Source organism: Ambystoma mexicanum, chromosome 3p (assembly GCF_040938575.1).
Source record: "Ambystoma mexicanum isolate Mex_15411 chromosome 3p, UKY_AmexF1_1, whole genome shotgun sequence".
Taxonomy (NCBI): domain Eukaryota; kingdom Metazoa; phylum Chordata; class Amphibia; order Caudata; family Ambystomatidae; genus Ambystoma; species Ambystoma mexicanum.
This window is the reverse complement of record NC_090925.1, coordinates 444614616-444628734: the sequence shown is the minus strand read 5'-3', so window position 1 is coordinate 444628734 and position 14119 is coordinate 444614616. Positions and strand designations below refer to the sequence as shown.

The 14119-nt window shown below is 44.6% G+C and overlaps 1 protein-coding gene across 1 annotated transcript; it reads left to right on the top strand.

The window, feature by feature from the left end:
* Positions 1-1466: 1466 nt before the first annotated feature.
* Positions 1467-4094, top strand: MC3R (melanocortin 3 receptor). Its single transcript, XM_069651124.1, has one exon. It carries the CDS (start codon positions 1849-1851, stop codon positions 2917-2919), a length of 1071 nt encoding a protein of 356 aa, XP_069507225.1. The 5' UTR covers positions 1467-1848; the 3' UTR covers positions 2920-4094.
* Positions 4095-14119: the final 10025 nt, after the last annotated feature.

Here is a 14119-nt window from a genome sequence, read left to right as displayed (position 1 = left end):
ACTTTCTGCACATCATCTGCAATGCAGTCCGCGTTCCCAATGGAGTGTCCATGCAGTCACCTCAGAAGGTTCTCCCCTAAGGAGCTACCCGCAAATTGCAGCATGGCGCTATACACCCTTCACACTACACTGTCTTCTTCAACCTGAACAAATGTATCATTTGTTCCACTTTTCCCTCACCCGAAAATGTCACCCCCTCCTTCACCCACTCGATCCTGCAAACCATATTTTGCAACCCCTCCCGGTGAGGCCAAATTTGCACAGTGCTCATGTACACCACTTGCACACCACCGTCTTCTTCGACCTGAACAAATATATATGTTCTGCTTCTCTCTGCCCCACCCTTTCCATCCCTTCTTCCCACCACCACGTGGCGTAAAATATTTTTGTCAGTCCCTTTAGGAGCCGCACTTTCCTCAGATACACCATGGAGGCGTTTCCCAAAAACGTTGACGCACAGCCCGCTTCCCTCCAGCCAACCACCGGTCGCGTCTAATGTTCGCCGACATCACAGTGTGCTGCAAGCCAATGACACTTCTGTCCGCGCCACGAACCCAGATATCACACATTTTTGGAGACGTACATTTCAGTTCTTTGCAACAAAAGTACTGGTCGGATTTTCACCAAACACACAAAAGCATGCTTTATGACCCAAGCCCCCGCTCCTGCCGCAAATTTGGTGAAAATCCATCCAGCCGTTCGGCCTCTAGCCGTGCGCAAAGATTTTCCCCATTCATTCTATGGAGAAAAAAAATGTGGGACCCCTCCTATAACTTTTCCCCCTCTGCTCGAAACCTCTCCAAACTTTACGAAAACATTCAGAGCAGGCCATATGCATATTTTGTGAGTATTCCTGTAGGGGGAGCGAAGTCCCAAGCCACCGAATAAACGATCCTCCTATAGGTTTAACAACTTAACCATGACTACATGGACCGTATAATATTCAGATTGTATATATGAAGAGTTTCTAAAATGCAGTGTTTATGGAACGGCCACAAAAAAATAAATAAATAAATAAACTGCTTGGAAACTAGTCGTTCCGAGTAGATGCTGTCACGCTGGCAAATGACGCCTCTAGACGCATAAAAAATAAACTGCTTGGAAACTAGTCGTTCCGAGTAGATGCTGTCACGCTGGCAAATGACGCCTCTAGACGCATAATCGAGTTCGCCATGGGCATTACCGTGGAAGTTCCCTGCTTACGACAAGAAACAGTTTCAGGAATAACGTTAATACGTCCCAAATGCCATACCCCCCAGCGTCAAACTTCTCATGATCCAGTGAAATGGGGCAGAGAGATACAAACGCTGCACTACCATCCTGCCTTCGTGAGAGCTGAAACAAACATGCCGGAATCGCGTACTCGTACAGCTCTTATCTTGTCTGCAGAGGGCACCAAATCCTTATCTGTGCAGCTGCGCAGGTACTTAAATGTGGAGTTGGCGCACCTGCTGCTCGTGAGCGGCTCCCTCTCCCACTCAGCAAGGTAGCTACGTACTAAGTGGTCAGCTCCTTGCTCAGAGGTTTGAGGAGGAGTTTCCGCGCCACCTCCCTTACCCTATAAATGGCATGACGCTTTCATTCGCCCCTGTCACTGGAACAGCAAAAGATGTGCCGCAGCACGAGCGGCCAGCAAGATCCGTCCAACCCTCAGAACTTCACGCACGCCGGGCGACAGTGCAGCATCGGTTCCGAAAAATGAAAGGCGGATTCTTTCTTCTTTAAAAAGTTTAATGCAGAGGGAATGCGGTTGGCCGAGGTGCTGACAAGAAAAACAACACTTTCGCGGGTCTTTCAAGACTGCTTCATCGACAGCAAAGAGGGCAAGTTCGAGCCAAGTTCCAGCATATGCATAATGTACGCAGATTTATCGAAGCCAGCTCTGGTCCTCGAACTGGAGGAATTTGCGTCCATGTTGCCGTAAAGTTGCTGGGCATTCCAACTGCGCCTCGTACGATGAATGCTACGCAATTCTTCTTCACATTGCAGCCCATTCTGCTAAATGACACCAGAGACATCAACGAAAGCATCTTGCTCGGAAACCGAAGCACTATCGATTTCCCTGAGAAGGGGGTCAATAAAACGGAAATCTTCCTGGCGCTGGGGATCATCAGCTTGCTTGAAAACATTCTCGTCATCCTGGCCATTTTAAAGAACAACAACCTACATTCCCCGATGTATTTTTTCCTCTGCAGCCTGGCAGTGGCAGATCTGCTTGTGAGTGTCTCAAACTCTTTGGAGACGATCATGATCGCTGTGGTCATCAACGGATATTTGGTCATCGACGACGAGCTTCTCCAGAAGATGGACAATGTGTTTGACACCATGATTTGCATTTCGCTTATTGCCTCCATTTGCAACCTGTTGGTCATTGCTATCGACAGGTACATCACCATCTTCTACGCTCTGCGCTATCACAGCATCATGACCGTGAGGAAAGCCTTGGTCCTCATAGTCCTTATTTGGGTGGCGTGCATCGTCTGTGGGATTGTGTTCATAGTCTACTCCGAGAGCACCACTGTCATTGTGTGCCTCATCACCATGTTTTTCACCATGCTCGTCCTCATGGCCACCCTCTACGTCCACATGTTCATGTTTGCACGTCTGCACGTGAAGCGGATAGCGGCCCTCCCCGTAGACGGAGAGGTCCAGCAGAGGACCTGCATGAAGGGGGCCATCACCATCACCATCCTTCTGGGGGTCTTCATCGTGTGCTGGGCGCCCTTCTTCCTTCATCTCATCCTCATCATTTCATGCCCATCAAACTTTTACTGCGCTCGCTACACCGCCTACTTCAACACCTACCTGGTTCTGATCATGTGCAACTCCGTCATTGATCCCATCATTTACGCTTTCCGCAGTGTGGAGATGCGCAAAACATTCACGGAAATCATATGTTGCTTTGGGAAGAGCATTTAAATTGAATAGTGTAGCAATGTGAGCTAGAAAAGGATTTTCTGAAATGTACTGTACGGCTGTGAATTCATTCAGTCAATTAGTATGAAGTACGTTAAGAGTAAAGGACATAAACAGAATACTGAACAGAATGTGATGAGCCAATGTGTGCCGAAGTCAGGGAATGTAACTAGTGGATAATCGTGTTGATGCGACACGTTAATTGTACATTATCGGAGTGGTTGATGCACCTGGGGGCATCTAAATCTTCAGCAATTTTATTTTGCTCTATATCATTGTTTATTTTTGCAATGAGATATGTTTACAAAGTCAAACACAAGCCATTTCTGAGGGTTGGCTGCACTATGGGTTGCTATGGGGAAGCATGGAGTTAGAGATCACAGACGGACATCCTTGTGCCAAATTTCCAGTAGTGCAAATACATTATTACACTGTGCCCATGGCACTAAAGAGTTGGTCAGGTGATTTTCCTATTTGAGTTCACATGGCTTTTCTGGAAAATAATCCTTTGCTGCTGGTTGTCCTTTTATAGGGAACTGATTGTTCAAACAGCTGTCTGCCTCCTTGAACTCGTTTAGATAAGTTGGACTGCAACTCCAATCAGCCTTAGCCAGCTTTGCCACTAGTCAGGAATCCTGGAATGGGAGGTTTTGCCTCAGCATATTTTGTCGAAGGAGAATTTGCCTAAGTCTTTTTAATCAATGTTATTGCGCATGTATGTGGGAGGTGGGTTTGGGTAATACAAATCGTTGGGATCAGAGGGGAGAGGACGCCCCCCCATATACATTTGCGATAAAATATCCCTAACAAAAAACATAAATTGATGAAATCTCCCTCAACCAAATACATGTGTCCAAATCACCTAGAACCAGTAGTCATAGCAGTCATAGGGCCTCATTACACGGACGGCGGTAAGGGTTAACGCTCACCGTTAATGGCAACGGTGACCGTTAACCCTTACCGCCGTACTACGAGGTCCCTTTGCGGGTTGGAGGATTTAACGCCTGCTTCTTGCAGGCGTTAACATCCAACCCGCTAAGGGACCTCGGAGCTAATTGCGGCACCGCAAAATTGCGGTGCCGTAATTAGCGCCTTCCCCATTTCCATAGAGCCCTATGGGGCAGAAATGGGAATGGGGAAGGGCAATGGCGGAAAGGGGATTTACCGCCCCTCCAACCTTGGAATGGGGCGGTAAATCCCCTTTCCGCCAAGGCGGTGCCGGTATTTTACCGGCATGAGCCATGGCGCTAATAGCGCCATGGCTCACCGCCTACCGTGTAATGAGGCCCATAGTCCAACAAATCTGGAAAGCTGAGGGTTGTAGACCCTTGAATCAGAAAATGATCTGGATTGTTTGTCCCCCGTTCGCCAATCAAGTTGTTCAGTATGTCCTCAATAAGAGGTACAATGTGTGCGATTCCTCTGCCTCCTTATCTGGTATGCTGTCATTGATATTGTGGGCAGCCCTGATACCATTATAGACCTTGTAGATCAGACTCCATGTGGTACATGCCATTTCTCTGCTACCAAGGACTCACATCTTCTTCTTGTCACTCATAACTTTGGTGGTGGGTAATACCTGGGTACAATTCCATGCCATCAGATTTTTATATTGTCACTGTCTTTACAGAAGCTGGCCAAGCATGTGTAAATCATCCGAGTGCCCTTTTCTCAAAGGAAGCAGTCCAAAGAGATATGCTGTGTATTGTGCCTTCTGGGCTGTGATGAAAACAGATTAGTATACGGCTTCCCTCCACTGGCATTGCAAGAGATATGCTAAAATTCACTGAATACAATGGGCCCCAGTGGAAGTCCTAGTGTTTAAGAAGTTTTGACTTAATCAATTCTGTTCACCACTTTTTCATTTTTCCATGAACCCGGATTGTGGTGTATCCATGATTCTGTACTAAACTGCATGGAAAACGAACAATGGGACAGGTCAGATAAAGCTATGCGACCACTCTCAAATACATTAAATATACTGGGACCGTGGTACTAAAGGCAACTGTGAAGATTCGCCAACAATGTCTGAAGACAGCACAATCTGCTTTCTGAAACTGCAATCACAATCTGTGTTGGCAATTCTTAATTCGTAAGAAAATAAGTGCCAGGGCACAAATATTTTCTTGGATGGGGGGAGGTGGAAGCTCCCCTTCTATTGTTGACACCACCCACTGTTGCTCCATACATGGTCACCTGGCTGCCCCATACAGTGACAACATGTTTGGGGTTAAAATTGCAACCCGACTGGTTTATTGAGGGTGAAATCAACATAACATAGTAGTTGTGTATTAAAATAAATTAAATGTTTAAGTATTTCTTTAAAACACATCATCGTTAACATTTTTCTCTGATCCTTTCGGTGTCAAGTGTAACCATGAGAAAAAAAAGCAAAAACGCTTCTCTCCTATGTTAAATTGTAGGCAAAATCATTACTGAACTGATGAGTCGCCTGGTAATCACTGCAGCAAGATCGGCTTGCATAGATTGACACTCATGACTGGCTCTCCGGTTCGATGTGGGTCTTTTTATTGACTTTGCCCCCTGTGTCAGGGCTGTTGGCTGGTGACTGTCCTGTTGTTGTCAACTCCCTCTTCTGGTTATTACACTAGAGCATGTGCAGCAATGCCATGCAGGCTGAGTGGAGCAGTGTGTGTAAATGGCCGGCATCAGTGCCCAGGATTGTCACCTCACATCTCAATATTTGTCATAAAAATGGATAAATAGTCCTGTCCTGCCAACCTGGGTCATCAGGTTTGTGAATAACAATGAGCCAGTCCAGGATGCATAGACCCTGGCCAGTGCACACTGTTGTTGGTTGTTATGGTACTATGACTGACTGAAAGTTAAAATAATAAAGTTGGCAACACACCACAACATAATCAAGCTGGGGCTCAAAAATAAGTCCCAGGGCTGAGTCCTGGCTAGCCCCCACACCCAGAAAAATTAAGCGCTGATTCAACTGAATGCATTCCTAAACATGCAAGAAAGTGTCACTTTTAAAAAATAAACGCAGAAACATAAGTTCTAATGGAAGCCATACCATATGGCAACCGAGATTTCTCCATTTTCATATGCGTTGATATCAACTGCCCATTGACCTGGTGCCTTAAAGAATACCCCGGGTATTCAGACAAAGAAAAACAGCTAGTTACACACTTTATTCATATAAGTGTTATAAATGGGTGTATTTACGTTTGATGTGTATTTATATTTAAATGTACATTAGGGTGAGTGGGGTGTTCTAATTTTGTCGGACACATCATGGCAGTACAGATGTTTAATGTTTCGCAGCCCTTGAGCGTCATTATTCTCAAGACGTGCCTGGAAATGCACTTGCGTACTGCAAGTGCTACAAACTTGACGACATGTTTCTCTCCTCGTTGCACGTTTGTGAATGATGTCTGTTCTTGTCTAATGTGTAATTTCTAAAGTAGTATCTATTATAATTTAGCATTGTCTTGGGTTGGCTCTGAATCACTAACTAAAAAGATGGGACTCCTTAAAAAAAGGAAAATGCGTCCAATGGGCCAAGGTGACCTGAGCCCCACCAAATATTTTCATGCAGCAAACGGGTGGACTCGCGACAGTGGGGATAAGACCCAAGTAAACTGTGCCCAGTTGGAGGGGAGACAATGACATAACTGTTGTTTACTTTGAGCCCTTTCTTCTTTGATGCCATTCACGGCATGGCGCAGAATATCCTTAAGCTGATTTACACACATCACATAGGGTCGGGGGACAGAAATCAGCACCAGGAGTTGACAAGTGCGGAATTGTTGAATATCCCACCCATAGTACTATGATCTGGAATACCCGGCGGAAAGCCTTCTTTCTTTCCTGGCCAATCAGAGAAGTGGAAGGGAAGGACAACACACACACATCTGACAGTCAAGATCCTGGCATGTTTTGCATGCTGCAATTGGCTGAAACACACTGCCTTCGTGTCAATCAGAGTACACCAAGCGTCTGTCCTGCTGATTGGCTAAAATATTTGCAGTCCTCTTGGCCGGATTTTTACTGGTGCATTGGTCATATTTCTACCAACTGGCTGCTAGAACAGGAGGAAGTGAAATCTGCTACTTCTGTGGTCAATGCAGCCCGTCCCTAGTGACTGGGTCATTTCACTATTTGATGTGAGCGAAGTCACCAAGAATAATGCAAACCTGTGTTTTGTTTTTTGGCAAGTTATGACGTTGCACTGGTTATAGGTACGGTGAATGTCCTTCAATCATGGCTCCAGTGTGGTAGCCCAGAATGTATATGGTCATGGGACATGTTTATGTTCTATTTGAAAACATTCCAAATATCCAGGGAAGTATTGAATCTCAAAGCAAACTAGAAGCATTTACAGCAAAGACCCAAATCAGCTCTCTGCCAACAAGTGGCTTAGTTTCCCAACGTTGAGGATCAATTGTATTTTGATTCTGATAATGTAGGTACATTGCATTCAGTTTTAAGGTTCACTACCCATAACGGGTCAGTCTCTACTGTCCAGTGCAAACAAGCCCACTCTGGGGAGAGTGCGTTTTTGAAAGCAGTCATGTGTGTTGAAACAGTTAATCCGTGGCACCCATGGAATAATGCCTGTGCTCCCCAGTAATTATGTCTGCAATAGGAGCAATGTGCCAAGAGCAGTTACTTGACCTTGCTGGAGTGGCATTTTTCCTCACCCATGTTTCCTCAGTCACCGACCTTTTTGAAGCAGATGCATGGCCGATTCTGGGCTAGGGCTTGAGAGTGCTGAAGCCCTCCCACAGTGAGGCAGAAGGCATCACTCTGATGTGCTGTCCATCCCGTCACTCCGACAGCAAGAGCCTGACCCATTTCGCATCCTTGGGGAGCTGTGTACTTACTTAAATGTAAACAATCATCAAAGGTATCGAGTGATACATTTGCCTTGGGAAAGTTCCCCAGGGGGCAACATTTTCCCAAAAATGTGCACTCCAACGAAAATAAAGCACTTTCCCCATGTATTCTAGGAATGGAATTACAATAGTAATTCACACCTGCCCTAGAATAAGCGGGGAAGGCTTTTAGGGGTGCAGGGAAAGAAATCGCCTACCCGGAAACTTTTTCCCAGGGGACATTTTCATATGGGATTTCATCAACGTGACGGAAGCAGCAGCAGAAAACGCACAGTGGCAAAGAACAAAACCCTTTCCAGTCAATATCAATGGACCACATATGATGAAACCAAAGGCTGGGCTCAGCGTTTAGATGGCCCACGCCTCCCATCTCTTTGCGGAACTTAAGCAGAATTGGGGTTGGGCGGTCAACAGCCCTGTTGGTTTAATGGTCCCACTCACTACCAGCTTTCATAACTGACACCCAACCCCCGCCGCATTGTGTGTCATCAATGTTTCCCCCAGAACAAGATGAACGATTGTGCTTGCACTAAAGTCAACACATACTTACTTGGCCACAAGGCATGGGGTGTTGCCTGGTAGTAGATGCCACCAGTGTCCTTTTCTTACAGCTGTGTGCTGATGTCTTAACAACTATAAAGCGGTGGGACGACCCAAATGCCGTGTGGATTTGCTGTTTTATTAACTCTATACCCTCATTATTGATAGTTTCTGAACACATTTTTCAAATCTTATTTAATTTCAATAACTATGTATTTTATCAGTAATACATGGCTCATACTTTTATTTCTCATGACAGTTACACAGATCTGCTGTCTGCCGTCATCTCTGTTTTCAGGTGATGCCTCCTATTTCAGATGCTTTGTTCAGCCGGCCCCTATAGAATCCTTACCTTGTTTTGGCAGGAATGGCTAAATATATATTATACATGTGCTCAGGAATACATCAGAACTTGAACAAAAAGGTCTACAGCAGTGTGTGTGTGTTTGGTTAAATTAAGTGTGCATTTGATAGAACTGCTGCTATGAAAAAGTACAATATTTAGACCAATAATACCGTGGCTATGTATACAGTTTAAAGACAATGTACAAACGGGATTTACTGTGTTCCGCACAATGGCTTTAATGCCAGTGCTCCCACGTGGCTCTAGTTTTGCATGCCCACCGCCGCCATTGTAGTTTCTGCTTGCAACTCTTACGATTGCTGCCCAGAATCATATTCGGAAAGAGGGCATTTGTTCATGTGTGCTTCTTTTTTTAAAATGTCAGCAAATATATAATTGACTGAGCAGTCCAGATGATTCTGGTTGACTGGGATCTTACTTTTTCAGTGGGGTGCAATGCGTAACCCAGCCGCAATTTGGGTGGCCTTTAAGTGTATTGCCAAATTTAAAAAAACAGGACCATGGTTTTGATCTGTCTTTGGGTAGGGGTCATGCCAGGAGAGCATCATTTCCTGTTATGACTCTCCTAGTTCTAGACTTTTATTCAACACGTTCATGCATTCTGGAACTTGATGACAATGATTTGCAAAAGGGAAACCCGGGTCTGGAAAAGTGGTGATCAAATAACATGGAGTTGCTTGCTCATCCTACATGTGACGATATTCCCTTGTACGGTTGCCGAACATACAATGAACAGCTGGAAAGTAAACAAGGAAACGGGAAGATGATTTTGTTTAATGGACAGCACTACCAAAAAGAACAATCCAGCTGACCAACTGCGCCCAGACCTTCACTGATGGCCATTCAGGGTTGTTGCTGGTGGGAACATGCTTTGCCTTCAGGTTATAGGACCATCCAATTGTGTCACAGTGAGCTATTGCAATTTCCTGTAAAATCTCATATGTTTATTTTTCTGCATTGCACTGCAAATAAATCACAGATTTTGCTTAACATGTGTTACCTCTTTGTAAGGAGGCGTCCATATGATGACTGTGTTCGTTATCAGCCTGCAAGGTACGCACACACACACACTGTCTTTAGATGCAAAGTAACACATGTTCTGGAAGCTACAAACTCAAGGTAAAGGGCTTCATATGAAACATTGCCAGAGAAGGCACCAAAGTGGATGGATAATGGAGCTGGGGCATGAGGAGAGCAGGGTTGTGTATGCCTTTGTTCGTAACAATGGTGAAATAGGTGGACATGTTGCTGTTTTTGTTTTTTAAAGTTCCCTTGGTTTTATTGGAGTTTTGTTTTAAGGGGTTCCTCCCTTTGGCTGGTAAACGCATTCACTCCTCACCCATCCTTGCTAACAGCAGCTTAAAAAAATATAGGGGTTACCTGCAATGAATCCCTGGTCCTACAAGTTAGGATACATGAAATATAAGAGAATGGACCAGTGGATTGGGAATGACAAAATGTGCTTTATTGATTCTACGTAAAATAATGTTATGTTCTCCACAGCATTTCAGTGCATTATGAACAATATTGAAAATCTTTTAAAGAATGTGCTGTCTCACAGTCATTTCTTTCGTCACACATTCATACTCACACTCTCATATATACATCACATTTAGACTTTTTTTGTGAAGGTGAGACCTCTTATATATCCCCATGTCGAAATCCAACAGTTCATACAATATTCCAACCCTTTGTTAAATACAGGTGTCAATATCTTTCGATTGATGTTACAAACAGTCTTCTGGGTCGACATGTGTTTTGTTCATCTATACTAGGCACTAACAATTTCGCCCATCTGTTGTTTTGACCTTTATCAGGACATGAAGCGAAGAACTCATTATCTCTTGCTCCTAATAAACTGGAGTGAGCCACACCATCTCCGCATATGATTGCTGGAGGTTGTGTAGATGTTGTGCGATCAATCCCTCACAGGTTTCTATTCTTCTTTTGTAAATTATTGTTGTGTTACCTTTCAATGTTTATCATGGAGAACCAATTGTCAGGTACAATTTGTATTTCTTCTGTAGGCCAGTAATCTCATACTGTTAGCGCTTTTTTTTGACAAAAGAACTTGATAAGTAAGAATACCACCTGCAACACAGACATTAAGGTACACATTCAGGAGATCAAAAGCAGGAGGCAAAATGTATGATACAAAAACGAATCGATGGCTTAAACAGGAACACGCGCTGCCACAACATGCAGATCACTCACACAAGCGTTCACTGCATGCTTTCGAATTATGGACCAGCTAGCTTTCCTTGGGTGGAGATATAATCTGTAATACGGAAGGAAGCAGGAATACAACACACAGATTGCCCCTCCAAAATTACAAAGATGGAAGTGCCCGATTGAGCATTGAGTGGTTGTGATTGGTTCTCTTCCGCCTACTACAACCGTATCAGAAACCCCCCATGAGGAAACAAGGCAAGAAAGAGGCACTGCATCAAAAACAGATATCTAAACACGAAGCACGCCCATTAGCTTACCATTGCATTCCCCACGGGTATGGATATGTTCAGCTCATGCAGAATCCTAGTAAACCTGGGGCCGAATTACAGAAACCTTGCAGCATCCCAAGTGCAGTGTTCCCAAGATATGTGCGCAACTGCTAAGAGTGCCCTAGTGCAAACAACCTATCATTTCAATGCCTTACTTTTTACACCTGGGTAATGTGTGTCCTAGTGCTTACTAGTGTGACTAGGGATAGTATCAGCAGTATGGTAAATTTGCACTCGTGTTACATGCACTGAAAGTTTTTTTTTGCACTAGGGCAATGTTTGCCCAAACGCCAATGCCACGCAAAATGGCACTTGCACAAGTGCAAAGATTCAGTAACCAGGGACGCAGAATGGACTGTCCACGCCTCTTAGCGCTTTGATACCTGGTACCCCAATGGGCTTTCCCTAAACTTGCTTCAGTCAGTGAAAGAACAAGCTGCACGTGATTATAGGGAGCGAGTACCACCATGCATCTCCCGACTTGCGCAACTGTACTGCCTGCAAGATACCAAGGGAGTCTGACGGTGTGGGCTGAAGAGAAGCAGTGGTGTAAGGAAAAGGGGTGTCAGGGTTGCCCCTCATCGTTTGAGTGAGTCGTCCTGCCACATAGCCAGCATGACAAACATCACAGCACTGCAGCTGCTGAAGCACAAGTGTATGCAAAGTCAACCGTTTTGGTTGTTGTGCAGGCATGGGATAGGCATTTGGCAGGCCAGGTTGTTTGACAGAAGACCAGGATTTGCACATGTTCAACATAGCAATGACATAATGGCACGAAGATGGCAACAGCCAGACAAAGCTATAAGCACCAGGGTATATGTTAACAATGCCTGGCAAATGGTTATACAATATCTAAACAAATGCCAAAGCTATTGGCTCTGTCGATGCTTGCTTTCTTTGTATTCTGGGACTTGCAGTTCTGCTTTTCCCTTTCCTAAATATGTAACTGCTCTGTATGTCTGACACATGCATACAAACATGTCCCATATTGTGCAGAAGGTGCAGATCCACTCCTCTTTTTCCCCATGAATTCTGGGACTTGTAGTGCCGCTTTTCCCATTCTCGAATAAGGTACTGGCTCAAGAGGTCTCACACACATGCATAAAAATATCACCACTGTCATTCAGGAGAAACCCACCTCGTCTTGTTTATTTTTTCTTTTCTTTTCTTTCTGGGACTTGTAGTTTTGAATTTCCCATTATTAATACACAACTGCAAGTACCATAAGGCAAAGCAGACAAATGGACGGGATCCCCCATCTCCCTAATGGGATAAGGATGGTTGGAATTGATGGCACTCCTTTTTAATCTCTATTTCAGATTGGCAAAACGTTAAAAAAGTGTATTATTTTCTGACAATCACTCATCCCCGCATGCAGGAGCTTTGCCCCCTCTCCCTCCTCCTTTCTCAGCAAAAATAGCTTTATATTTTAAACACTGTGCTCGTGCCCCACGAATGAATCCCCCATGGGCAATTTGTTTGCACAAAGCGGCTACAGTAATGGACTGTGCTGTCATCTAAATTGGCAAATTAGCAGTTTTAGGGAAAAGATTAACATGTAATTAAACTGTGTGAGCATTTATTTCGTGGTGGAGTTCCTCCCCTCCCCCAGCCACCCCTGCTATTTATTAGCAGCCTGGTGTAATCGGTGTGAAGGGAGCAGTTTGCCCAAGGAGGTGGGTGGGGGCTAGAGGTGAGCATGAGCCCTGCCATGTCCCTCTGCACATGCTGTACTCCAGAGACGCGCATGCTCCACTCCAGACACACACACACATGGGGGAAACTGGGGGGATTAATGCCATTGTATCCCCCCACTTACAATTGTCCTACGCCAATGTGCCTCCCCGTCTTCCCTCTGTCCTTTTCAGGGGGTCTCTGGCTCAACCCCACCTGCTGTATGGCCTCTCCACCACCCTCCTGATCCCCACCGCTTACCTCAACCATTCTTGGCTGCATCCGCTGATGGACTCCATGCTGCAAACTCGGTGCACTGTGTGACATGCAATGTGACGTAGCCTTTAGTGGGTCGGGCTTCTGTGTAAGCGGCTTTGGAGATTGCAATCACAAATATCATCTGACTCCCTTTGCATGATGCATCAGGGTCAAAGTACATGAGGTTTCACCTGTGCTAATGTCATCAGGCTTGTGTTGTCCATTCCACTAGACGTAACATGCTGGTGAAAGGACGTCCTTGCAATCAGAATGCCCTAGAACTCAATGTGAGGGAGAACCAATGTCAAAGGGGAAAATAGATATGTATGTGTAAATTTACATATATTAAGTCTAGATGTCTTATTTATTGTTGTAAATACCTAATATTTCACTTTCCAGTTTGAAGATTTTTGCTTACAAGTGACACTGACATACATTAACTTTAAGATGTGGCTAAGGGAGGAGGCAGTGGTTTCAGCATTGATGTTCTTGTACTAGAGTTTACTGTTCAAACAATAAAATAGACCACATCTTCTCCTTTCTCATATTTACTTTTACTTCAGCAATTGATTCAGTTGCCTTAAATAGATACATTAGTGCTCTCTGCTAAACTTAAGCGAATTTCAAAACAAAAAACCCCATGATAAATCAAAAAGGGCAATGCATAAAATCTTGGTTAAAAAAAAAAAAAAGTTCTTTTCCTCTTCCAGATCTTCACACATACTCATTCTCTGTGGTGGTTCAATATTCACCTCGGAACCCCCTCAGTCGGGCTCAGATCCTGTTAACACAATGTTTGTCATCTTGGATCCCCCCCCATTCGGGCTCAGATCCTCTTACTACAATGTTCATAAGATATTCTTTCTTGGGTGACTCACGGACTATACAATGTTGCTGCTTGCAACCCTGGCTACAACACAGACCGGTTTGGTATCAGTCTCCCCTTTTCTCCGGCTGTGCTGACTTTGTTGGCGATGCTTTGTTGTAGGAGCGAAGGA

Coding starts and splice junctions, on each gene's coding strand:
- MC3R (XM_069651124.1), top strand. CDS start 1,849: ATGCATAATGTACGCAGATTTATCGAAGCCAGCTCTGGTCCTCGAACT.